Source organism: Varroa jacobsoni, unplaced genomic scaffold (assembly GCF_002532875.2).
Source record: "Varroa jacobsoni isolate VJ856 unplaced genomic scaffold, vjacob_1.0 scaffold_353, whole genome shotgun sequence".
NCBI lineage: Eukaryota > Metazoa > Arthropoda > Arachnida > Mesostigmata > Varroidae > Varroa > Varroa jacobsoni.
Window position 1 is genome coordinate 137,726 of NW_019213255.1, and position 26,119 is coordinate 163,844.

The 26,119-nt window shown below is 39.0% G+C and overlaps 1 protein-coding gene across 2 annotated transcripts in view; it reads left to right on the top strand.

Annotated features, from left to right (window-relative positions):
- The window catches only part of LOC111259630 (carbonic anhydrase-related protein 10), a 123,589-nt gene that overhangs the window by 73,214 nt on the left and 24,256 nt on the right, over positions 1–26,119 (top strand). For both annotated transcript variants that reach the window (XM_022831782.2, XM_022831783.2), the window contains one exon: positions 6,245–6,439. In XM_022831782.2, the coding sequence (XP_022687517.1) occupies positions 6,245–6,439 (195 nt within the window). The remainder of the gene's footprint in view (positions 1–6,244; positions 6,440–26,119) is intronic.

Sequence of the window (26,119 nt, forward strand, 5' to 3'; positions counted from 1 at the left end):
TATTAGCCTAATTGCGACGAAAAAATTACTGGGCTTTATCCAGATTCTCCTCTTTGTAAGGTCTAAGTTGGTCCTGAAAGCAGAAGTCCTTGTTCGTAAATTAGTGAAAAAAATAAACTAAAAAAGCAGAAAATGATACTCGCTTTGCGTGTGTATGTGGTCATAGCCGGAAAAAGAGATTTGCTTCTGTTTTCAAATGTTTCAGGAGTTTTGGCTATAGTCATTGTGGGTTTAATTTGTGTGAAGCTACGGGCACTTTAAAAGGTGATTCGATGGAAAGTGGAGCAAGTCCATTTTAATAAAGCTAGAAAAAACTAAGTTTCTTCCGCAAATCAGTTCTACTAATGATATGTTAAGTTGAAGACTTGAACTATGGATTAAATGCCGAATTTGTTAAATCTTAATATAGTAGTTCCTGTTGTAGCAGCGTTCACTGAAATAGACTGAAGCCCTTTGCAAGACAACCGTGTCATTTGACCAAGTTTTAGAGTGCTCGCGTTGCGAACTTCGCAGACATTCTTCAATATAATGTAACTTCTAAATTAATGTAAATAACAAGTACACATTTGTAGCAACACAGCCATCTTATCAGAGAAAAAATATAATAATACGGTAAATAAATCAAGATTTGAGTGCATTATGTAATTTAAAGAAAATTACTTGACCAACAGGTCCTTTGCGGATATACAACATACTTTCACATGTATATATTGTGTCACATTATAATTGTATCCACCTCAGAAGACAGTTCAATACTGCAATGTGCTAACGAACATTATATCTACTTGTATATTTCAAACTCTCGACTTTTGCTTGCTGAATTTCGTCCTGTTTTCACACGCTAGCCCTTTAAACGTCGCCAATGAAGTGACGTCTTGGCTCATGGCAGTGACTAGCAGTCAAATTAGCATCAACCAGGCACCGCAAAGTTCGTGACGCCCCCTATTTTCGGATGCGCGAATAAATGAAAAAACTCATAGCATTGCTGCAATATAGACTTTAATAGGATATCATAGGGAACAACTCGGCGAAGCAAAGAGCTCTTGGCGGCTCATTTTGAAGCATGAACTGTATTTTCACCCCCTATACAATAGACTTTCCCCCCTCACAATAGACTTTACGGATAAAGATCCAGCGCTATCACAAAGGTCGTTTATTCGCCGATAACTTGCTGCAGCACAAGGCGTGTGCTAGCGACCTCATTGATCACGTTATCTTCCTTAATCTCATTGAAGCTCATCATTTTCAGTCGAACGGCTATGTGAGTAAACTAAGTTGATTTCAGTAGGGCGACCATCCCGAGCGGGAAGTAACGAATCTGCTTGAAATCATGTTTCCAGATCTTACGGTTAGGCTCATGTTTAAGGACGGCGGTGATACAAGGTTTCGGTCCCGTGATCTGACTCCTCTCGAACTCTTCCTGTAAGCGATAGAGTCTATAAGACGATGTCGAAAACGATCCACGATTCGAAACGCTGTATTCGCGAAATTATTTATGAAACTGATGCTGAACTTATACAAAATCGCTTAAAATAACGCAAAACTGATAGAGTTACGCAAACGGTTTTAAAAAGATACTTGGAGATCGAACCTCAAAGGCTTCGCGAATAAAAGAATAATAATTAGAGTAGATTGGACGTTCTTAGTATATATATATATATATATATATATCTCGGAAAAGGAGGTAAACTGAGATCAGACACTTTTCATCCGAAGATCCATAAAATATCGTGTACGAAACACTGATTTAAATCTAACACCGTATTATAACCCCCTCATGGCTATTATGCTACTGTTGCTGCTTCTAATACATACATATACTTCCCATGTTCAGTTTAGCGAAAGTTTAATGAAAGGATATCTCAGCTCAAGCCAGCATCCGACTTAGTCCAAATAGACTAGTATCCACCATATATTTCTGCTCAAATCGAAACTAACAGCAGATCAATTCGCTACTACCTTTCTTTCTAGTCTTTGATGATTGATCACACAGTTAATTAATGAAAGTTTCCAAGTACTAGCTAATGTATTGGCTATGTCAGCGCTTTCGAGCTAGTTGTCTGTGATGGTACTAACAAAACACGGAAAGAAAAAGCAAAAATTGTTGAACTATGGCTCCACGAAATGCTTATGGCAAATCCCCGATGTCAGCTCAGTACTGCCCGTGATCGTGAAGATCGAAAACGCTAAATCAAATATGTCCTCTGAAAAAAAGACCGGCGCCACCTCATGTTCTCAAATGTTGGATTAATTTGATTAATATGACTAAGATACTCCAAAAAGCCTTAGAGCGAGCGTGATGATGACTGTAACGCACAGAAACATGAGGCTCAAACAATTGTTTCAACGTCATTTTTCAGGCATACTTCGATGTACTAGATTGATTAAAACTTGCATACTGCTCCATACTGTGACACTGACTATACACCGAAATGAAAATGCAATACAAATTGCAATTATTCTCAAAAAAAAAAAAAAATCAATGAAAATCAACCAGTGTAATCAATCTAAGTGCTATTATGGAGCTTTTAGCGAGTATGGTACAGCTTAAACACCCGTTCAGTCAGTAGTAAGTTTGAGCGAGATATGTACTGTGCTTCGTGTCTGATCTCAGCCCACTTTTCAGCCCTGTACATGCTTTAGAAACATGTGCATCTAACCAGGTGTGGGGATTTATAACTTACATACAGACTACCTTAATGATATTGAGTTGAACATTGAAATAGATTATTTTTACTGGCAGTTTCAAGGATTTTACTTGTTCTGTTACTATTCAGAAATTGCGATCATCGCCAACAAGTCACAGGCGTGTTGCTGAGATATGCTTATCACGAAAACGATAATTGATTTTGATACGAAAACGACGGTTAAATGCGGTGCTTAGCTCTCCACTGCATACATTGAAAAAGAGCGGCTTACGTATATAGCTCCTAGAAGTATGCTGCCACTAGTCTGTATCGTACTCTATATCTAGTGTATTTCGATTTTTCTGGAGCATTCGACAGAGTTAACGACCATTCTATTTTTGAGAAGCTGCCCATATCCGAGATTGATCGTCGATTGTTTGTTCCAAACCGATCCTTTGTGTTAATACCTTCTTTGACCGAGCAAACAGGACGTTCGAGATTTTTAGGGCATATGTCCAGGTATATATGCGATTTTCGCATGAGACCAAGGCAGGATGAAATATATGCCTACAATCTTAAAATACATATAATTATCACACAAAGTAAACGTACACATGGAGTCTAAACAGCATCGAATGCATTTCGTTCTAGTGTACGAAAAAACATATACTGTTTTTCTATTTAGATCGCTGGTCAGGACACGTATCTGAGACCATATGACTCGCGTCAGGTGGGCATTGATTCCGTTCGAAACCTTACGGCAGCGATAGGGTGCTAAAATTGTTAGTAATGCCCTTACCTTAGATTTTCGCAATAAATTCGCTATATTTTACAATTAGGCTGTGGTAGCGTGACAAATGATACTAAGGTCCGCAAAAAATGTTGTCGTTTGTGGTCAAAATGCATTACCAGAAGAATAGACGCACAGATATCTCTGTCACTTTCGTTCTAGAAATTTCAATGTGACGAATGACCAATTATTCAAAAGGATGATAAAACCATTGCCAATATCGGGTAAAACTGACGCAAAAGTGGCCACGAAGAAGCTAACTGTTTGTCACCAAATAGTTTCAATACATTTAGAAAAGAAACTTACGGCAAAAAGGTTCAAGATCAAATAAAAAAAATGTATTTGATCTTATTTCCATTCTGTAAGTCTATGGGCTCCAATCGGCCCACAGCGATCGCTCGCAGCGAAGTGAAATGGATCACATATGAGAGCAATATATAAAAGAAAAGAAAAGAAAGAGATAAAAATACTCTACAGTCTGTGGCAAAGCTCATTCATCACGCGGGTGATGTTATGTTTTTGACGGGATTGAAAAGAAATCGTGCATTATGAGTTGCTATCCCCTAACGAAACGATTATTTTAGGCCTCAACTGTCAAAAATCAGCCGGAGAGGGAGTCGTCTTCTACTATGGCCATGCCGGACCTGGAAAATCGGAACAAGTCGAATAAGAAATGCATCTGCCGTATCGCCTAAATCTAGCGTCATCAAATAATCACGTATTTCGGCCTTTGCAGATCTCTATTAATGGTGTCGATCTGGTTTTAATAGAGGGATGCAAAAATTACTTGTCACAATTTCTCACCCAGAAAGCACAGAAGTTCCATAGCTCATACCACCACCATAGATCATGGTGTTATCAAAAAACTAGCTGTAAATTATCGATTAAAACGGCGTCTACTTAGTTTGTAATATGAAAAATAGTTTCCCCAATTATTGCTTAAAAACGGTTGATACTTTTTCGACAGCTCAACATTTGTCCTCAAATGCACTGTCCTAAAAAATATTTTGGACAGTACGATAATTAGCGTCGATTTGGGAGTTAGCTTAAATAAGCATATGAAACTACATGGTAAGGCCATCTCTCGTTGGGGTCAATTTATTCTTATGCTGTTTTTGGCAAAATGATTTTTCTTTAGACGACTCTTTAGTGTTATCCAAATCGTGCTTAAGATATCGTTTAGCTTTACTATTATGTATAAGACACATCGATAACGAAAGGAGTTTCTTAACTGTCCGACATTTTTGTAGACGAAATTCAGCAGATACGTTCAGACTACGGACTAACGCTTTTTAACAACCAAGGTTGTATGTTATAGGTTCTGTAGTGATGACTTGTAAGGGATAGATCAAGTCAAGAGTAAGCCAAGTAATATCCATGATTCGCATCGGAATCATCGTTTCTGCAAATACACATCAGTATTTTTAAACCATCTTTTCCTTAAAACGGGCTAGATGTTCAGCTGGAGAACGATTGGATACATAGATTTTATGTACTAGCTTTACTAGATTAAGTGATCATTCATTTTAAGTTGCTACAACGTTAAAAGATTCCATGCAGTAAATACAAATTACCATTTGAGCAAGAGATGTGCCTATTTTGTTGATTCTCAAATTTATCGTTAATATCTTATAATGTTTGATCAAAAGGTTGTAGTCAAGCAGATGGGCTGTAAATTACTTACATGAAATACATTTTTGCTCGTTTATGTCTGTTGTAAATACGTGATTCATTAATGTATGTTCTATTCTGCCGGTGGCTCGAGGAAGTTATAGGGAGTTACGTGCTTTTTCCTAATCGTTCTTCTTTAAACATTAATATTAATGGCAAGATATTTAAACTGGTAAAAAGTATTCGTCTGTCGGGATTAAGCGTCGAAGATGAGTTTTCTACCCTTGTCTATTTCTCAAACAAAAAAGCTCTCGAACCAATGATTGGCTTTTAGCAGATTGCATAAGCGGCGGTGCCTTTTCGTATAGGTAAACGGCATGCTTTTTATGTTGGCATTCTGGGCCTGTTTACGTCCTGCGCGACGCACCGTTGGAGGAAGATGGTTGTTAGACGAACTGAAAACTAGAAGTTGTAACTTCAAGTAAATCATATTTTGTGAATGAAAATGGTGATCGGCTATTCATTCGATTTGTATGTGCCCTGAAGGAACGACACTCTCCTCGTGCGGGTATACTTTATACCGTCACAGTGAATTTTCTTTGCCATTTCACTGCTTGCCTGATAGTCATTTTTATTCAAAGGATCGGCCAAGGAGGCGTGTCTCCTATATCGATGATACCTTTCTTGGACATAGCATATAAGTCGTGATTGGCCCTTTGAGCCCTCCGCCGGATTTCCCGAGCTGCTTTTAATAGTTTGTGGCCTCAAAGCACCCAAAATAGAGGTGGTGTCTAAAATGCAGGTCTCACCACGCCGCATGTCAATCATGGCCACAAAAATGCATAAATTCCGCGAACACTTATTTTCCAGTATACAACATTTAGGACACGTGATCCGGTATCGTATGCCCTGGAACAAACTCCTTTCATCAGTAGTCTTCTTTGTGCAAGGTTCAATTGAATGTCGATATTTACACCTATATTTGAAGTCAAGTCGCGAATATAAACGCTTTTTATATTGTTTCAGCTACGGCCAACGCGGTCACTTACTCGGCGTCTAGATTTATTATGCAGCGAATGTTTGTTATCGACAGTTTATTCAGTGCCTATTTTTACATCGAGTACTAAGATCATCCATGATACCTTCAGTCATTATATATATATATATATATATATCTTCGTCTAATTTTATGTTGATTCGTTTGTTTTTGAATTAGGTGAGTGGAAATTTAGTGAACACGGGTCACGGAATCGTGTTCCGGGTATCAGACTCGGAATCCGAGCCGGCTGTGTTCATCCGAGGAGGCCCGCTCTCTTACGGCTACCGCTTCTATGAGCTACACTTGCATTACGGAAAATCAGACGACCAGGGATCCGAGCATACTATCGCTAGCAAACAGTTCCCTGCTGAGGTTAGAAATTTCCATAATACTATCTATATACATCAGTCATTGTCGCTGTAAATACATTATATGATATGCGCTTTCTTGTAACTTTAGATTTGCCCATATACCGTAGGTTTGTAAATAATAAATTAACGAAAAGAGAATCACCCAGATACAACATCCGGTCAGCATCATCTTGCAGTACATCTGAAATAGATGATCGTTTTATACAAAAATAATAGTCATAGAAAGTCAACTATGCCCGGAGACGACACAGGGTTGTCTGTGCTTTAATCTCCCCGCTGAAGTACCAGTAAGTCATGAACGATGCCAGCTGTGTAAAGGACTCTTATCTGTAGCGGCTAAATCTTCTGGATGCGGTTGTTAATGAAAAAGACCCGTGGGTAGAGAAATAGACCTTTTTTAAAAAGTTCATGCAAATTTCTTCTCCAAGTTCAGACCCGAAGACATTGTGTACACTAAAATTTCTACTGCTTTCTGGTGACTCAGCTATATCGTGCTTACAGAGAGCTTTCTTCAGGATTTGTTTTGATCTCAGGAATATTTATAGCGCAAGTCAATCGGCTCGCCTTGCTTAGAAATAGTGAGACAAAATCAAGGCCCGATGAAAACATCTCGATTGGCGTTGTTGTTACGGCTGGACAATTGGCTATATAAAATGCCTTTTTAAGAAAGCAGCCAATGGAAAAGTACACTAAGTTGGAAACTGCATTACTAACAGACAAGCAAAAAACGTACGTTTATGAATTTGTTGCAAGGAAAGTTCTAGTTTTCTTTTCAGTTTGACTGTGGCTGGCGACAGGAGGGGGCATCAGTTCGACAAGCCAGCGAGGCGACACTATTGAGCAGCAAAAAACAGGCCTGTCCTGGCACATCCATAGCAAAAAGGCTTCAATTAAATAACTGGTGAACCAATAAACGAATCGTTTCCTATGACCTTCTGAAATTAATCCACATGTTGTGAGACAAATCTGTTCTGTAAGGGTGGCGTCTGCTTTATACAAAGGTCAACCCAGCTTCTACCTAATAAAAAAACGGTGTTATCCTTAAGCAGGATGATGTTCGGGCAGATCGACAGCATGATCCGGGACGTCATTACGGAGCTGAAACGGGATTATTTTGGCACACCCACCATATTTGTCCTCACATCCTATGGTTATCATTTACTCTTAAATTTTCAAAACGCTTTTGATGACCAACCATTAGAGAGACTCAATTCACATATGCTTTACTTTCACTTCTCAAACGTTAGGATGAACATTTTTACGAACGAGGGATTTTCTTTTTCTCTAATCGACGGAAATGTATATTTGTCGAAGGAGAGGAAAATGTTGCACTAAATCTGTTACGCAGTACCTCTTACGCTATATATTACACATCAAAATCTTATTATTTTATTTTGGGCAAAGCTTTTTTGCTTGCCGATGTTGCATAGAAGCCATTACGAACATAATATCGTATGGAGTTCTACTTCTGTTCTTAATACGATACAGTAAATAGATACTATATAAGCGCGCTAGCGTAGTAATTCGCAGTACATGCACGCTTCCTTTTCTAATCCCTTCTGGTTATTACCTAATGGGACATGCAGGGAACTGAATAGAAAGTCTATAGCTTTGTCAAAGGACTGCGACGTATTTGCGATTATTAATCGCTTTTTTAAAAGGTAATTTTAATCATCTAACCGCGCCTGGTACAAGGCCGACTTAATGATCTGAAGAAAAATATGTGTGTGTTTTCGACCCAGCAAGATGAACTTTTTTTTAAAGAACAAGTTTGTATACTTCCCGATAGTCAGTCAACCATATTCTAAGTGGAACTAAGAGTCATAGGCTAGATAAATTTCAGCGCTGCGATGGGAATATACCTTCACATCGGAACAACGCATGCATTTCGCAGGGAATATTTTTATATGGAAGCACGAAGAGGGCGAAGTTTGTCTTACATACGAACATTGCGTGGGGCCAAAGTCGATGTTGCATTGCTATCGGTAAAATGCGGTAAAGGCACGACATTGAAACAGTCCTTTAGTACGATCTCTTGTTTCAAACAAGGAGGCCACTGAGATATCATAAATACCGAAGTACTGAATCCCTTCCTTTCGCGGACCAACTTCAAGTGTAGATTTGGAGACGCAGCTAAATCGCCTGGTTGCTTTCTATGCTGCACGCAGGCTATCAAACGGTCTTGTCAGTTTGATAAGGATTTGCAAAACAAGGCGATCCAAAGCATCATCTACGCGAGGTTGGCTGGAAGGTAACCAGGACTCCACAAGCGTAGTATGTGAAGTGAACCGGTGCATTCTTCAGAAGCAGCTTGGGATAAAGCTGCAGGGTCGAAGGGGACTACACAGCTCCCATGAGCCGCGTCAGCTTCCTAGGTTCGTGCTTCCCGCAAAGAGGAATCAAATAAGTATAAAGGGGCAACAACAGAGAAGAAGCACCCTTATCGGAAACAATAGACTGACCATTGAGGCATACTCAATTTAATTCCCTCTGGTGGTACACAGGCCGATTCGCGCTGCTGCATGGACCTCACAATACCGTTCAGTGCTAGTGAAAAATCCTGCTTGCAGTCGGAATTAAGGCAGAACCTCTCACGAATCTTTTCCAGCATTTCGTGAACTATTGTGTGTTGTACGTAAAAAATTAAGACTCTTTTACCTGAAGCACGTAGAAAAGGCGAACGAACGTAAGCGAAAATTCTTCTGCATTACAGGATTAATTTGTAGATATTGATAAGGTACGTATACGTTTATTTATGTTGTCCAAAAAAACAGACAGCAACTAATTCACTTTCCTTTACTGTTTTAAATTTCAAATTTCTAAGGTTCCTTTAGCCACTTCTCATTTATTAAGAGTCAAATGTGAGGACTGTAGACTTGGAAGCTGGCGGCATCAAATCCTACTTTCTACACACTGCGAACCTACATATTCATGACTTGTTTCTGTCGGACGCTTGACTGTGCCAATGATGGTGAAAACGACTACTGCATCCACTTACAGTGAGAGAAGACCTAATTATGTAGACCCACCGAGGTAGATTGCTGGGTGTCAACAAAAAAAAAAACATAACAATATTTGATATTCAACCCATCTGTTGAATCTAACTCTAAAAGTAAAGAAGAAATGAAACGATTCAAGATTAGTTTCGGACGTGGTGATCAATTTCAATGGCTTTAGGAATAATTATATAATATTAGAAAATTATTATACTTTATTATTTTTAACAAAATTCAGTTTCTGAAGACGAAAGCCAGCTATTGAACTTAGGTTTTTGGCACTGTTTTAGCTGACATTTTTAAAGAAATATATGATCCTTAAGTGTAAGAAAGGAAAATCAGAGAGGCCACCTAATGTGGAACGCAATCATGAACTTTTATAGTGTTGCCCCTCAAAGGACTACAGCTTCTATACAGTACCTTCAGCAAAAAAAAAAACAAAGAACTACTACTAGATTTTGAGTGTATTCTACGCGAAAGCAGCTGTTTAGAGGAAACGGACGTGTGAGGGACCATCTTTTATTTATGGAACCCGTTTGTAGATTCAGGTTATTGTAAACCGAAATTCATCCGAAAGGGTTTGTGTTGGCATTATGAATCCTCTTGTCATGTTTCGCCTAGTCGTCACGTATTTGCTCAGAAAAGTAACGATGACGACTTAAAAGCGCGGCAGAACTTCAGTGCTTGATATGATGAACGAAACACAGAGCCATGTGATTACTGTGAGAAATTTAAAATGTTCACGCTTTAAATAATCAACTGAAGAAATTATAGGTGGACTTATTAGATCCCTGAAAAAAAAAGTTATTTTTTAATTTTATAATATTGAATTCACTTCATCCGATCTTACGTGTCCTAGAGCGTATATATTCTTGATTTAGTCATCTGGCCCGATGGCTTTGTGTTTTGATTTCATGGTGCATTTTTAATATGGTGATCCGTCGTGAAGGCATATGTTCGAAGCTGGCTGAAATAAAGCTGATTACGAGAACAAAGAGGTCACTGCTTTTCTGGAAATTAATTGGGGACACTTCGTTGCAATACCCTGTTCTACAGATATCTCGTATACATCGTTTCACAGACCGAGCCGCGCATTGCTACCATTTTTCACGTATGGCGAAGACAATTGAAAAAGCTTTATACATGCCGTATAGTTGTTCGGCCATGCGTCATTGAGGGTATAATTTAAAAATGATCTCTTTGTTCTGCTACATGAAGCGGCTTCGCGATTCTGACAAAGTTTACTGGCTATGCTTTAATTTCGAACAAACTTAGAAACAGGCCCCACAAGTTGAAGCGTTCAAAAGAACTGTGCTCCGCTCAGTGCACGTAAGCCACTGCGTAAGTCATATTGACCAACTTAAATAAGTTGTGCACAATGCAATTTGACAAGTAAGCTTAAAGTGAAACGTTACTCCTGAAGTTTTCAACATTACGTTTCAATCCTTTAAATATGAAAAATCCAGTGGACTCAGTCACTACCGTGTTTCAAAATCACGGACCGAATGGTACGGAAAACCATCATTTCCGTACATAGAATGACAGAAGATCGTACGCTTGTAGAAGGAAAGATTGACTGTCGAGTGCCATTAAGATGTTTCAAATCTAACAATCCTATTTTTAGGCAAACTCCTTTTTGTCCCCATATTTACGAAATTTAAGATCAGTATATTTCTGCATCATTTACCGACAATAAAGCTGTATCTATATTATATTGAAACAATAATCGTTTCCGAGCGATCAGATCATTAATTTCCATAGTTTTTTTAATAGCTTGTTTTCCATGCAACTATAAAATGTCTACCGGGCATGGTACTAAACAGCATCATATTCCATCGAGTGTGCGTTAACAGGACGGGCCCTGCATTTTCCGTATCCTAACAACATTTAAGTGATCATACATATAAAAAGCACTTATAATCATATATTCTTGTTGGATTCTATACTGATTTACACACTTAAGAGGTTTCGAAAAAAGATGCGATCAATATGACATGCGCCATGCGACCTGAGCAATAAGTTTAATTAGTATACAAGACGCCAACCACACAAATGACCGGTTTTTTTTTTTGTCTAGACTTCATCTTAACACGCTTAACTTACTGTACAAAAATGTCCCTTAGTGGGCTCGTGAATTTTGACAGCAATCGTTTCCACCCGCCTGTATAGAATTATATAAAAAACACTCTGTAGCCTTCTTTAACCTATTGTATTAGCAACACATAAGTTCTGTTTTATGTGTACATTCTCGCTATTACCTAGTAGTTTTTCTGGTGAGGTAAAAAAACACGACATACTCAAATTGTATTTTTTTTTTTGTCTAAATTCACGATGAACCCTCCCAGAGGCCTGGTTCATTTTTTCTTATAGCTTTGCGCATAATTATATCTGCCGTAAACTACCAAAAACTACGCGCAATTATTGGCGCATTTGCTACAACTATTGATCTTGTTCCTAAGTTACCGAAGTGTTTTAATGGAACTACCATGCAACGCTAAAAATGACCGACAAGACTAAACTGTGTACACTGCCACTTTGATCTCTTGCATAATAAATTATCCAAATGGCCAAAACGAAGTAGTACGTAATAAAATACTTGAGTACGCATAGCTTGTGCTGGCCACCTGTAGGGCTTTATGAGGTATGCGGTAAACCTAGCTTATGTTTTATACGGGACGGCTGCAGACGCAAACGGCATAGAAGGTTAGCACGTGTCACAGAGGTATCCTCGAACAGCGTGAAGATATAAGGGCAGATTCTATTCTCACTCCCTGACAGCAACGTCGGAGTCGTTCAGCATAACCAAGTTCGTTCATAGATATTTCTGAATGCAAATTTAGGCGACGACTAAAATGAACATGTACTATAGTTAATCCTTGGCTAAACAGATACTCGTTCAGTAAGGAACTATAAAAATAAGCTTAAAAACATTGACATAGGTCTTACATACGACGTATACACATAGACGCTTTAAAAAACTTCTGATGTTTACATCTCAGAAACACTCATGTTCAACTAGATGCCCGTCAGAACAACTAGTTGTTCGCACGAGCACAGATTCAAATGTTGTACATCATAAAAAATTATACAGTCTTTTTAGAATATATTCGTTTGTGGTGTAAGTACTTTCCAAGTATTCATCTATATAACACAAATAAAACGTGATCTGGTTAACCTAAAACAGCTCAGACAAAAGGGAAAAGCTCATGCAACCGAGTTTCGACATGTCTTAAGGCTATTTCGACATGCATTATATAGGTTTTGTATATACCTACTCTTTTCAATGGCAGTATAAAACGAGCTTCGCGCACTATAAATCATTTTGCTTGCGTTTCGACGCCCAGACGACAATTTCCAAATCTTTTTTTTTTTTTTTTTTTTTTTCGTAGTTTCATTTGGTAAAGATTGCAGCTTGTGAACATCTCTACAGAAACGCTTAAAAAATATACACCACACACCAAGTTTCCTTTAAACCAGCCTGAAAGAAGCTAGGCTTTTTCTCTTAACTCCGATTGTATCCACAACAAATATGATATTGTCGATGATATTCATTATGAAAAACATACGATCTGACGCCAGAGTTTTTTTGGTTTTGAGATCAGTGTGTTTTCCTTTCAGATCACAGTTTGAAATTTTACAAACAGGAACAGACTTCGGTGCTTCTATAACATTCGATAAAGATATCCTCCAGTTAGTCCTGACGCCTTTTTCGTATGAAATCACGAATTTGAGAGCTTTTGTTCATTTTTTTACATTAATAGAAATTCGACGCTGGCGAATTGGTCTCCTGAGCAAGTCCTTGTCCCGGCGCAGTTCTTTCGGAATAACAATGTGCAATGGTCCCTTAACCAAAATGATATTTTGTCAAGTACCATTTTTTATCCTTAGCCCGATCTGGACAAATGCTACTGAAAAAGGAATAAGCTGACAGCACCTTTCATTTAAGCGCAAATATTGTTTTGAAACCGATTCAAGCTAGGAAATGTCGGTTCTTTAAAAATGTTCAATAATAATATTAAATTTGCATTCATTGTCACATGAAGACTATGTAAGGATAGATATAGAAAGTACGCCCTATTTATATAGTATTTTCTGTAAAGGAAATTCAGTAGTATTTCTAAAGACTATTTTTCGTAGTGCTTTGATCTTTTCAGTAGATTTTCATCAACCTCGATATTCTTTAAGCCATAATAGTACGCACTGTGGTAGATCAATAGGATGCCTTTTGGTGTGATCATTATTACCAACGAGCATTTGTTCCGTCTATTTTCCTGGGTTGTGACCATTAGTCTGTCAAAAACGGTGTTGTTAATTAAAAAGAACTATATGAAACACATTTTCTAATACATCTCCCCATCCTACCACATTCATCTCTTGTTCGCGTCCAGCAATCTTCTAGTGATTCGCTATCATTTCGAGAGTGTTTGTTTTGCCCTTGTCTCCCTCGCCCACATGTGGATTCTCCATTTTTTGCCGATGCCATTACCGCAAGACTAAAAGTCACATTAATACGAACACCGTTACCCCTTCTGGTTTCTAGCACACCCCTATATATATATATATATATATGGAAAGGCAAAAAAGGCTATTGCCCGCCGATGCTACGCTGTGTATGCTTGTATGTACGTGAAACCGTTTTCAGCGTCAGCCAATCGCGTAGATAGCCTTACAAAGTTGGGCCAGCCTATCTTTTTCTTCATCTGATATAGAGATCGAGGAAGAGGATCACCATTCGCCACTTGGAGCGGATGAGGGGAAGAGCTCCTAGTCTCTCCGTCTATTCGAATGCCTTCCCCGTCCAGCAGACGATCGACCAGCCGGCCGACAAATCGACGCCAGCAGAATTCCAAAAAAGTCCTTCTTGTACTCTATCCATTTCCTTTTCCGATGTTAAATCTATTTTTTAATCACATTCCCGTAAAACATCCCCACAAACATAGCAGTGGGGTATTGAGTGTATTTACTTTTTTTTTTTTTATCTAGCAATAGCATGTGCATGAGTATGCAATTCGAGCGACTAGCTGGGTAGTGCTTCTTCTCATGTACCTTTGATTATCATATCGATTATATGCATATGTTACATTACTATGCATATGTAAGTGTGTGTTTGAGAGTGGACGTATGTATATCCAAAGGAATTATGTGAGATGTCCATTACTTGTTGTAAGTCCTCTACGTGCCATCGATACACTCAAATTATTACCGCGTCTAGCACGAATATATGTAGAGACCTTCGGGACCGTTCTGTCATCCACTAGCTCGCGCAGTTTCTGTCGACCGACGAAGCACCGCCAAAATTCAGAGCTGTCACAAGCTTACCCACATACGCGCACTAACATAGATATTACAGACTAAAGAAAAGGCAGCAAGTCGGGCATACGATGCTTTAAACACCAGCGGCAAGGATGAGAGAACAGGCGAGATGAACGTGTGCGAAGAAAAAAAACAGCAAAAGAATGACAGGGGGAAGGCTCGCGGCGTCGATGAGAGAGGCAACGACAACATAGAAATCACTTTTTCGATAGCGGCGGCGCAAGAGAGTGCGAAGCCGGACCGTAACGGGAAGCCAGAAAAAAAACGCGTGGTGGCTGTTTTTGCGTCAGCAAAAACGCAGCTGATAGTCTGCTACAGGCGGTGCGACCCCCTACACGATCGAGGAGCTGAAGGGGCCATCGGGTCGGCAAGTGCGGCGGTGGCCGAACGATGCGGCCAGTGGCACCAGCGACACTGTCGTTGTAAATCAAGAAGAAGGGATCATCCCATTGCTCCAAAAATCGCCGCTTAGTGGTAAAGAAGAAGTAGAAAAAGGACAAGTGAGGGAGCGGCGCAGTAGAGACTTCAAGAGAGGCATGTTGTGGCCACTGATCACCGCCCCGGCTACGACTGCTGCTACCGCTGCGGCTACGGCCATACTGCCATTGCCGTCGCTTTTGTTCCAGTGAGGTCTTGAGGGAACTGAGAGATAGAGGGAAGGAAAATGAGAGATAGAAGAACAGAGAGACGGCACTGCAGTCGATTAGGGTCCCATCTTCGCTGTCAGCACTCAGTGATGAGCGTCTCTTCCCCTATATTCAAGCTCTGCTGCTACCCATCCTCTCGTTGAAACATGCCTTTCAGCAGCGCCGATTACTGACCGCTTTTCTTGCCAGGCTCATAGGGTCAAATTAAAACTCAGTCAAGAAGATTGTGCGCAATTTAGCCGCGCGGAGCGCACTATGCTGAGAAAGCTGCCGTCTAACAACCTTATACAATCAAAAGCGTTAAAGACTTTAGATGGTATCTCTGATGTCTCTTCTGGTTTGCGTAGGACAGACCGATAATGTGGACTGGGTGAAAAATTTCGGTTGGGCTGAATTTCACTGCTGATTCTTCGATTAAAACCAGAAGGGTTTTCTGTATCTTGCCTGCAGGCTATTAGATAATCGTACTTTAGAAAAATTGTAACGGGTAGAAAACACGAAAAGACGGGAATATGAAAACCTAGAAGAAATTTTTGTCCGACGCCATATACTGCTTGGTGTGCTCAAATAGGCACTTTGTTCATCATCAGCCATCATGGTCACCACTGATCCGTTATTGTAGCACAAATTTCTAGTATTAATTGTTGATCAGTCAACTGTTACGTTGATTCGAATGGCGAGTTCTAAACAAAAACAGATATTTCAACGAAATGTTTTGCAAGTACCATAAGTATCATTCCTGATTGCCATTTTTATTCAATACCCTAACCACCATTCACTGCAAGTAAAGCTTCATTTTAAAACCTCATATCTTAAATATTCCCCCTTTGACTCGCAAGTAACTATTTAATATTAATGTTGTTGGTTAAAATAAGCTCGCTGAAAGAGTTTTCGCCAAATACGCTACATCATAAGTGCGTTAGACACAAAAAATTCCGCTGGAATTAAAGTCGAGGCTGATAGCAGGCCAAAAAGCGTAAAAATGCAAGAACTTACGAAAGTTTAAAACATGCAAAAAAGGGTATTGGAGCTCAAATGAGCTTGTCAGCAATTAATGTCCTACTTTCTAAAGCGGTCGGTAATTCTTGTGTTAAAATGCAATCATCAGTACGTCGAAAGTGCATCAAAAATGGCTTTTTCAGTAATTTTTATCGATTTTCGAGCCCACAAAATGTTAGTCCTATTGAAAATGTTCCATTTGTTTTATAAATTTTTTCTTATGTTTTTCAAAATCATATGAAAACTGATAGTATTTACGATAAAATAGGCAATGGATTTTGGGCGAATAAGACGCTTTCAACTGGTATCAGCAATAGTGGAAGAGCATATAGTCGTTACAACAAACAGCCCGCCAAAGTTTTCCCCAGTTCGAACGCGCGTGTATATATATATATAGGTACATATATGTATATATCAAGGTTTGACACTTTTATAGCTAATGATTTATAAATTTTACAAATAGGCCTTTATTTTGAGAGTCACAGTTAGATTTTAGAATTATGTATCTCTTCTCCGGTTATGGTGACATAATGAGGAACTGCGTCCTAGCTATTATCGGAATAGCCGTTCAGGTCGATATCATGATCTATTAATGGAATCCCGATATTTCATTATGAGCCATATTTGAATGCCCACACATCGTATAAATAACAGCATTCGCAACGATCTGTATCTTAATTCACGCTTGTTGATGGGCGAGTGATACACGTGGCAAAAACATATAAAATACAATCATAGTCGTCAAAGTATGATGATAAATAAATAATACACAAGTATTGTTTCAGACAGCCAGATACCAAGGCAAAACTATACTTAACCTAGGATCCTCTGTATCTTTCACGCTACACAAGCGCACACTCACTACCATTGTACAATTGTAGCTCTTGCAACAGACGCCGTGTCTTAAATTTCTAACTTGACCACAATTTTGTCACGTTTGCTAACATTTCATGTGAATTTAATTGGCTCCATTAACAGGACATTAAGTTAATATTAAATAACTAAATTGTTGTCATCAGATTATTCTAAATTTCTTCACTTAACATCAATTTGTAGTTACTTCAACTTTTGATTTATTTGGTTTTCACCGTGAAACATGTCCCAGACATGACCCAATCAGGTATCCCCAAGTTTAATGACATTATACGATGCTCCTGACTTAGCGTTCTAAACATATTTTTCTCCAGAAAATTGAAATTTCTCATTACGAATATAGTTGCAAAAAGCGTAATCTCCAAATCGGAAGAAAGATTGGTTTATTTTATTAATACGTATCTAGAGCACTTGGGACTGACTCCTTTTTCCCCACCAACGACAAAGTCATTAATTATAATGTATTGCAGGTAAAGCTGTGCGGACATTTCTGTTAAAACTCGTTTTAGCTGCTTTCGATGAAAACTCTCGTTTGATCGAACTTGTTTGCATAGCACAAATAAGTGCGATGACGATATTTATAAGGCCACGCATACTCGGACGATATTAGATCGAGCTTGAGGGAACAGAGATTCACTGTTTCGTAGTTTGTGTGTAAAATACATCCATAGACCATTCGAAAAGTTTTTTGTTGTAATACAGCTGTTGAAGGTCTAAGGGGCGCATTGTGGCAAGGACCGCTCAATTTGATTTACTCAGAGCCAAAGCTCTGTTCTACCTTGAGCACAATTTCCGCTTCATAGAATGCATTGTTTCTAAAGATTTAAATGAACTCTGGGTGGTTATTCACGTCTTTCTATATTACCACTAAAGCTAAATGTTTGTGTGTTAGCCCAGAATCACCCATTCAAAATAGAATGCTTGCTTTAGAATCGGGCTGAACTTGAGAATTAGTTGAATATTTTTTCTCATGCTAGTCTCTTTCTCCTATACAGCATAATGCACGTTGATCTTTTTTTTGTTGCCTTTTTTTTGTTGATTGTTTGCCGGCCGTGAGTAATTTCTGAAAAGTTCAAATCACAAAGCTGCTTGAGTCCTAGGCTAAAATAGGCAGAAATCAAATTCCGAGAAAAAATAGTTTTGCCATTGAAAGGAATTGCTGGAAATCCGAAAATAAATGTAATTATGTGGAAGCTTGGGAAACGAAATAAGTGTAATAGAGTATATAGATTATAAGAACGATCTTATATGCAAGCAGGAATAGCTGTGAGAAAATACGAGGTTTGGGTTAAGGAAAGTTTCAAACTAAGAGCTCTGTGCAAGGTGGAGCAAGATTTATTTGGATTAATAGTGGCAATTTTAAGGTTGAGGGCGGGTACTTTTTTAAATGGCAGGTTACTGTGGTGCGGTAAAAAAACTAATGAAAGGACTAGGCAATTGGGACACAAAAAGGGGCCCATTCCAAGGATGTAACGAGGTTACTGGAACATCTGAATAGGAAAACGAGGTTCCTTACGCTAAATAAGCATGACTGAATTAAAGGTATATAATTACTGTCATCGGATAGTTGCAACTGAATAATGAAATTGGTACAAGCGAGCTTTGGGAGGTCTGGAAACCTGTAAAGGTGTCAATCTACAAGAGAAAAGCAGTTTATATTAGGTCATAGGGTGTACACAGATTAAGTCCGTTAATATAACAGCAGACTAATTAGGCCAACTCTCATGTTGGTATTTTTTTAATTAATATGTACATGCCTACCTAATTCCAAAAAAGAGGCCAACAGGACATTGCATTCAAGAACATAGTTGTTTGATATGTTAAGTATTGGTACCAGCGGGAGTCCTTTGTGAAACGCAGAACATTTTTATATTGGAAGGGTCTACTATTTTTGCGTTAAATCCCAATAATACTTATTTCATACCTAGGATATTCATTTGTATTTATTAAAATAATCGAGACTGCTTGAATGCATTAAAGGAAACAGAAGAAACATGACAGCATGTGGGCTCTTCCTTGGAATCTGTTCAACATAATACTTTTCCTTTGGAATGTTTTGATCATTATGTTTTATTTGATTTTCTGTTGCTTTCTTTGGCTTCATGCGTTTATTCAAAGATCTGCAATCTTCTTACACTTGATTACCTTTATGGGGAAAGATTTTAGCATATTTTTTTTTTTTAAATAAAGAGATACTTAGATGATTTAGTAAGTTTGCTCACTGTATTAGGAACGGAAAATAATTGCATTGGAAAAACGTATTATAGTATCCAGCGATAAATTGTCTTGGTGACATTCACATGTTCATAAAATATGAGAAAATGGGATTTTTCACACACACACACACACACACACACACACACACACACACTCACATAACAAGGACCATATAAGTACTAGTTAATCTAAAGGGCTCTTTCACTGGTCTTCTGTGTTTTTTTAGTACGTCGCACAAAGCAAAACAAAGCGATTCTTCAGGTCCTGCTCACAGTTGCATGCCGATGACGATAAAAAAAAACTTACATCGATTTTCTATCTGTTCAATTGATAAGCTGCATATTCTCAAGTCATGTATTTGTCGATCCCGAAATTTATTCATTTGTGTATAGCAAAACGAAGTTTTTAGCGACGACTCAATGTACGGGCGTATTATCGGAGGGGCAATAAAACTTAAGAATCACGCTTTTTAGCTACTTCAGTAATCAGTTCTTTCTTAAATATTTGAAGCTCGACAAATCAGCGTATCTGCTTAAAAGAAGCATAAATAGATGAGCTGACAATACGTAAACGTTATAAATAATAAAAATCGGAACTTCTTTATCGACGGGGCCTGTATCTATACGTGCGCCAGTAATAGCCACTGTTGTAGACCCAGGGAAATAAAGATTTTTTTTAATTTACTGACTGTATTAATGTGTCTAATCTCTGCATCTATAGATATAATACGCGTTGCCAAATAGTACAAGTTTGTACTTACTGATATACTTTCGATATACCAGACCGTTGCCGTAAGCATTCCTTTTCTATGGCTTGTAATATAAAAGGGAAAAGGTGACGCATGTATTTATATATTATCAAAGAGCTCCTTAGAAGTTTGTTTGAGCATGTGTTTTCCCAACCATTGGCCTATAGTTTAATGTTTCCATTTTTGGTATATTTTTATGATAAATAGGGTTCATATATTGGTATTGCAAAAGATTATATTAAATTGGGTCTGGATCTAGTTCGTTCAGAGTAAACTTTTATCAAAGCCGTAGTTAAAATCATTATTGTGTGCACTGCTATATATATATATATTGATATTCTAATCTCAGTAGCGTATTGTATATTGGTCTTGCATTACTTATAAAAAAATAATACGATTGGGTAACTTGCGGGTATTCTTATAACTTACTTGTATTATAGTACCAATTTACCATTTTCTATTTTATATCTAATAGACTCTGCCGGAAACTGCATTATAATTCCAATTTTCGCAGAAACATCCGCCTAGGAATACCACACATAATTTACTGCACAATGTACTAAACAGGAATTAGCACATTGATCAAAGTATCTCGTGAGAGTTTAGGCTATACTACGTTTGGGCGCCTGAGTCGTCATGATTATTACCAGTATCATCGCCTCATCGTATAGAACTAACGCTACCTAAAATGAAATTTTCAAGTCTGTCCAATCGTCTACACAGCACGCGAAGGACACAAATGCCGTGGAGCTGCGTTTGCAACCGTGGCAATCACCAACATGCTACTTATTCTTATTATATTCTTATATTATATTATATATTCTAGTGTGACGAAGGATATGAAGCATCGACTGAAAGCCATATCTTAATTTCAAAGACAAATATGTCTCTCACACTGAAGACCAACTACAAATGTCCCCCTTTTTTTTTTTTTTTTCGTTTTTTGTAGTCATTGACAACCCCAGTGCAGATTTTAAAAAACTGTAGCAACCAATTTCAAATATTTCTTTAAATAATGTTTTTCATTGTGTGAGTCTTCGGAATCACCTTTGCTTTGGTGTAAGCCACTAGGAATCGTGTTGGGAGAAACGTAGCGGAGTTGAGATGAGTCAATACGAATCGCTATTTATGATTAGGTGCTCAAAATGCTGACTGCTGATTTTAATCCTTAGATTCGACGTTGCTTCTATGTAAGTTTAAGATGCATCCATTAAACAATCGTACGTATTACACCATGTACTATAGACGTGACATATAGCACTAGATTTTTTCGCCTACAGCAGATTGTGGCAAGCTGCAGTGTGCTTTAAGATCAGCGAAAAAAATCTAAAAAAGTACCCGGTAAGCCGCTATAGGAATATATAATTTAGCGCAGATAAGGCAAGCTTAAGAAGGCTTTTTTAGCCTGTGGGGTCAACATAATTCACTACGTGCGTGCCGAAACGATTTTATGGGTCAAGTAGCGCGGCTACCGAAATTCAGAATACTATGCGGCGCCCTATCCTGATGGTTAGAAAGATAGAATGATAAGCCAGGATCGCGTGCTTCATAATTTGGCAGAGCTATGTCTATGACATCGGACGTTTTCTTGAATCCAAACTGTTATCTGAAATGATTAACAGGCTCATCCAGTGATATGATGCACTCAAACTGGACCAAGCTCATTCCTCTTTCAGCAGCGTCCTACCTACTCGGTTTTTGGTCGCCGTGTGGCTCTAACTCCTTACTGATTTTAGTCGCAAGGACTAACATTTTAAGGGCATGCGGGCTTGTTGTACATATGTAGGCTTTTCTAACAGCCTTATATGTGGGTGTAGTGATGTGCAAATTGCAAAAAAAAAAGGTTTTTTTTTTAAAGAAATTCCTTCTGTACCCTGAGTGGAAGAAGCAGCGGCCTGCCTGTCGCTGCCTCTTTACAAAAATGACTTGACAGCCACCCCGACTAAGTTCTAACCACGGGCTGGAAACGACAAATACGATCCAGATCAACTTTAGGTATGTAAGTACAATTGCACCTAATTTCACACAAAAACTGTTAGATACGGGCAAAATAAGTATTTACATAGATTATGATTGAAATTAGTGAAGTGGTACTTATGAACAAAGACATACGATAACGGGTTCTAGCCTTTTGCTGATGTGGTCGCACAGCGCATCGCGACACTGTTACGTTACAAGCTTGAATTTTGAAATTCTTAAAGGAAAAGTCTACCAGCTTACCATCCTTTTCCACATATTGTAGTTTGAATGTATACATATGATGTATACATTCATCAATATGTATCAAGCCGCTGCTCCCTAAAACGATTCTTTTGGTGTTTATAGATCGCAGGAGTTTACTAAAAAGAATAGGCTGCGAAAATCAGAAGTATGTTTCTGTTGTATGTTGGTAAAAACGGTCTCACTACATTTATAGTTAACTATTTCGGCCGTAATTTTCGTACTATATGTATATACATGTACGGCTTTCATAACCAAAAACAAGTGTTAGCGTCCGCGGGTATATGTAACACCATCTTTAGCAGCTCGTAAAGATTCGGCGAAATACAAGTTTCAACACCGGATTGCAATCGATTTCAATAACATATACCTATGAGCACGAAGAGTAACACAATTTGAATTTCTATCTAGACGGCCAATGCTTCTTCATAATCAAGTGATATTAACAATCATTCGTATGTAAGCATCGGCGAAAACAACTGAACTGTAATTCAATTTTAAAGCCGCTTCAGGATGAGGACAGTTTAAAGATAAGACTATTCCAGCTGAGTAACTATATTGGGCGTTAGGTGGCACTTTCAAACCCATGGTTTAACTGTACAATGATGCGCAAGATGCCATGACAACCAATCAGGTCTTTCTCGAAACGAGGATAGCAGAGGGGTTTGGAGGGCTTTTCTTCTAATCTTGTTCCTTTATTGCTCCTCAGAAGACTCCGATGACGGGCGGCTCCAGCAGCCGCCGCCCAATGCCTTCAGCATTTTATGCTCGAACGGTAGCACGCTGCTGCGGCGGCAACTGCGGTGGTGCCTTGAGCGAATGAGGGATATGGATAAGGGCTTCAGAAGGAAGACGGTTGTTGGAGATAAACATTTCGAATTACTCACATTGAAGTATAATCCCTTTCCCTTATTTCCCCGCATGGCATTCACACGCGCGTTTCGTTCGTCGGAGCTTGGTTGTTGCAGCAACCAAGAGTGAACGTGAGTTAGGGAGTGCAAGACAAAAGGAAAATGGCGGGGGGTTGAAACGGCGAGCGGCCGAGTGGATGGGTGTATGGATGATCGGTGTATGAACACTCGACATATGTAAACACACTTATCGTGATGGTGGTCGTTGGGGGCTCGAATGTGGAGCGAACCAAGAGAGGATTCCCCTGCTGCTGTTACCGTCTGGCACAATGGCGGGGAGCCGTTAGTGTCGTTGTAGTAAGGTTACTGTTATAGTAAAAAAAGCTTAAGTCGTCTCCGCCTCAAAATAGGGATTAGAACTCAATTTGGTCCTTCTCTTCTTCCATCAATATTAGGCGCCGCCAATAGACGACTGAAAACTACGAAAACGACAACAACGGCGATGATAATGATACTGTTATTCTGCCGCGGTCATCAAAAGTTAGGAAGGGTTCTCCTTTCTTGTAGTGGGCTCTTGCTAGTGGACCGTCCTTTGTAGTAATACTACCATACCTGCTTAGATAGCAAAATGTGGCAGATTCGGGCCGCGGGCAGACGTTCAATAAAGGACAAGTAAGGCGAAGAAAAGGTGCCGACAAGGAGCAGCATAGGCAGATAGGCAGACGCGTACCACACTATACGAGTGCCATTCGGTTTTTTGCTTCGGCTTAGGCTTCGGTCGTCGCAGGCCGTTTGTCCTCGCCTAGGTCGGTCTGTTTACACCAGAACGCTGGCAGATAGCGTTGAATGGGACCACCAATAGCAGCAGCAGCAGCATCAACGGCGTCAGGGAACCAAACAGATTTTTCTCCTTTTCTTTCTATTCGGCTGTTTGAAACCTCTACCGCCTCTTCATTCCTTGCCCTTCCTTATCCTGTGTTTCTAGAGCCGCTCCCGTTGCTTAAAGCTTCCGCCTGTTGACTAGAACTCGTAGCGACTTATGCCATGCCTTTCGATTTCTCTTCGAGGCCAAGAAGACGAGGCGTCCTAAAACCTGTCAGGCGTTATGCAGATATTGAATATACGTTGAGAGTTCGATGTTGCTGATATGGCCGGTGTTGTTGTTACCGATATCGTCCTTGCTGTTATTGTTGTTGTTGTTTCAGCTGTTGTTAATATTATTCATCGTCTCCGTCGTCGCCTATCAGACTGAGTGAACCAAATATTTTTGGCACGGGTATATTGTTGGTAGCGACGCGAGGCACAACGAAGGATACGGGTAAATAAACGCATGATATATAACGCGTTGCTCGGCTTTCGCGAAAACTGTAGTCCATTGTAAGGTTTCAGCCTTGCCACGGCTATTATGGCGGCAAGCTGCTGTAACAAGCCCCGTTAGCGGCCGGCCAGCTGATCAAAAATAAAGATATTGTTCTCACGCCATGATTTCGTTTGCACATCGCTAGGCATAAGGTAAAAGGGCACAATTATTCCGACCTTGGTTTATGAAAAGTCGATGAAGTCACGAAAAGCAATGATACTAAGATTTGAGTCATTTTCCTATTCTAAAGTTGTTGAGATTTTGAAAAACAAATGGTGATCTATGGAAGCAATATCTGTGTTGTAGGGTGGATGACAGAGATCCTCCCACTGGATATTATGCATTTTACCACCGTGTTACTTTCTATATAAGGCTAACCGCTGTCGTGCAATAAAAATGGCTTTCCTATTTTTACTAATGTTACTATTTCGGAATTGTTCATCATTTTTGTCAGTTGTTAGCAGTACGCTTTAACTGTAATCGACGAACCAAAACTGATGAAGCCGTCCGTACTGGATAACAATTGCAGACGATAAGCTCTTGCCCCGTCACAAGTACTCTAGGACGATGTCCCGCCGGTTCAGTTGTATATGCCGATAATCGTCTGCATTCATCGTAGAGAATCAAACTTTTATCACAAGTCACGGCTTGGTGCACGAGCAGCAAACTGCTGTAACGTTGAAGCGAAAAGAAATAAGCACCTTTATATTATTATTTTTTCCTCATTTAAATCATGAAAAACTTGCTAATCTATTTTTCCCTTACAAATTGGACCGAAATGAACCCAAACCTGAATGCTGAGTACGTCTAGCGCATTCGGAATGGATCGGCTTCCACGACAACTTTTCATTGCTCAATTTACGAGTTCAAAATTTATTTTTTGAGATTTTTCAAACTAACGGCTCACGGTGTTTCTAGCTGTCTTTGCCACCGTATTTCTAAGATTAATCTCGTATTGGTAAACCACTGGTATTTTTTTGATTTTACCTGGATCACGACAATTTGTCAAGCTAAAAACTCGATTCACGATATCCGTACAAGTACATCCGAGTACGAGTGCGCTTCGAACGCAAAAAATATATTTTTCAATGTCGCACCGTTACAAAAACAGCGTCATCCTGAAATATTAAATTATGTTATTACCTAATATACTATGTTATTATAGTAATAATTCACAGGTCAGGACTTAAAAAACGATTAAACACCAAAGATTAACTATACTCGTGTAAATTTCTCACAATAATAATAAGCTGGGAGTATCTTGAATAGATGTTTACAACCCGCAGGAACAATATTGTATTGCATATATCTAGCTATGTTTATATATTATCTTCTTGTACAGGACAAATCAAAACAATATCTGAAACCTGTGGATGAGACCTGGCATAGCTTCACGGTAGCAGTAGCACAACAACAACAACGACATGACAACATCAGCTTTGTCCGATGCGATTTTT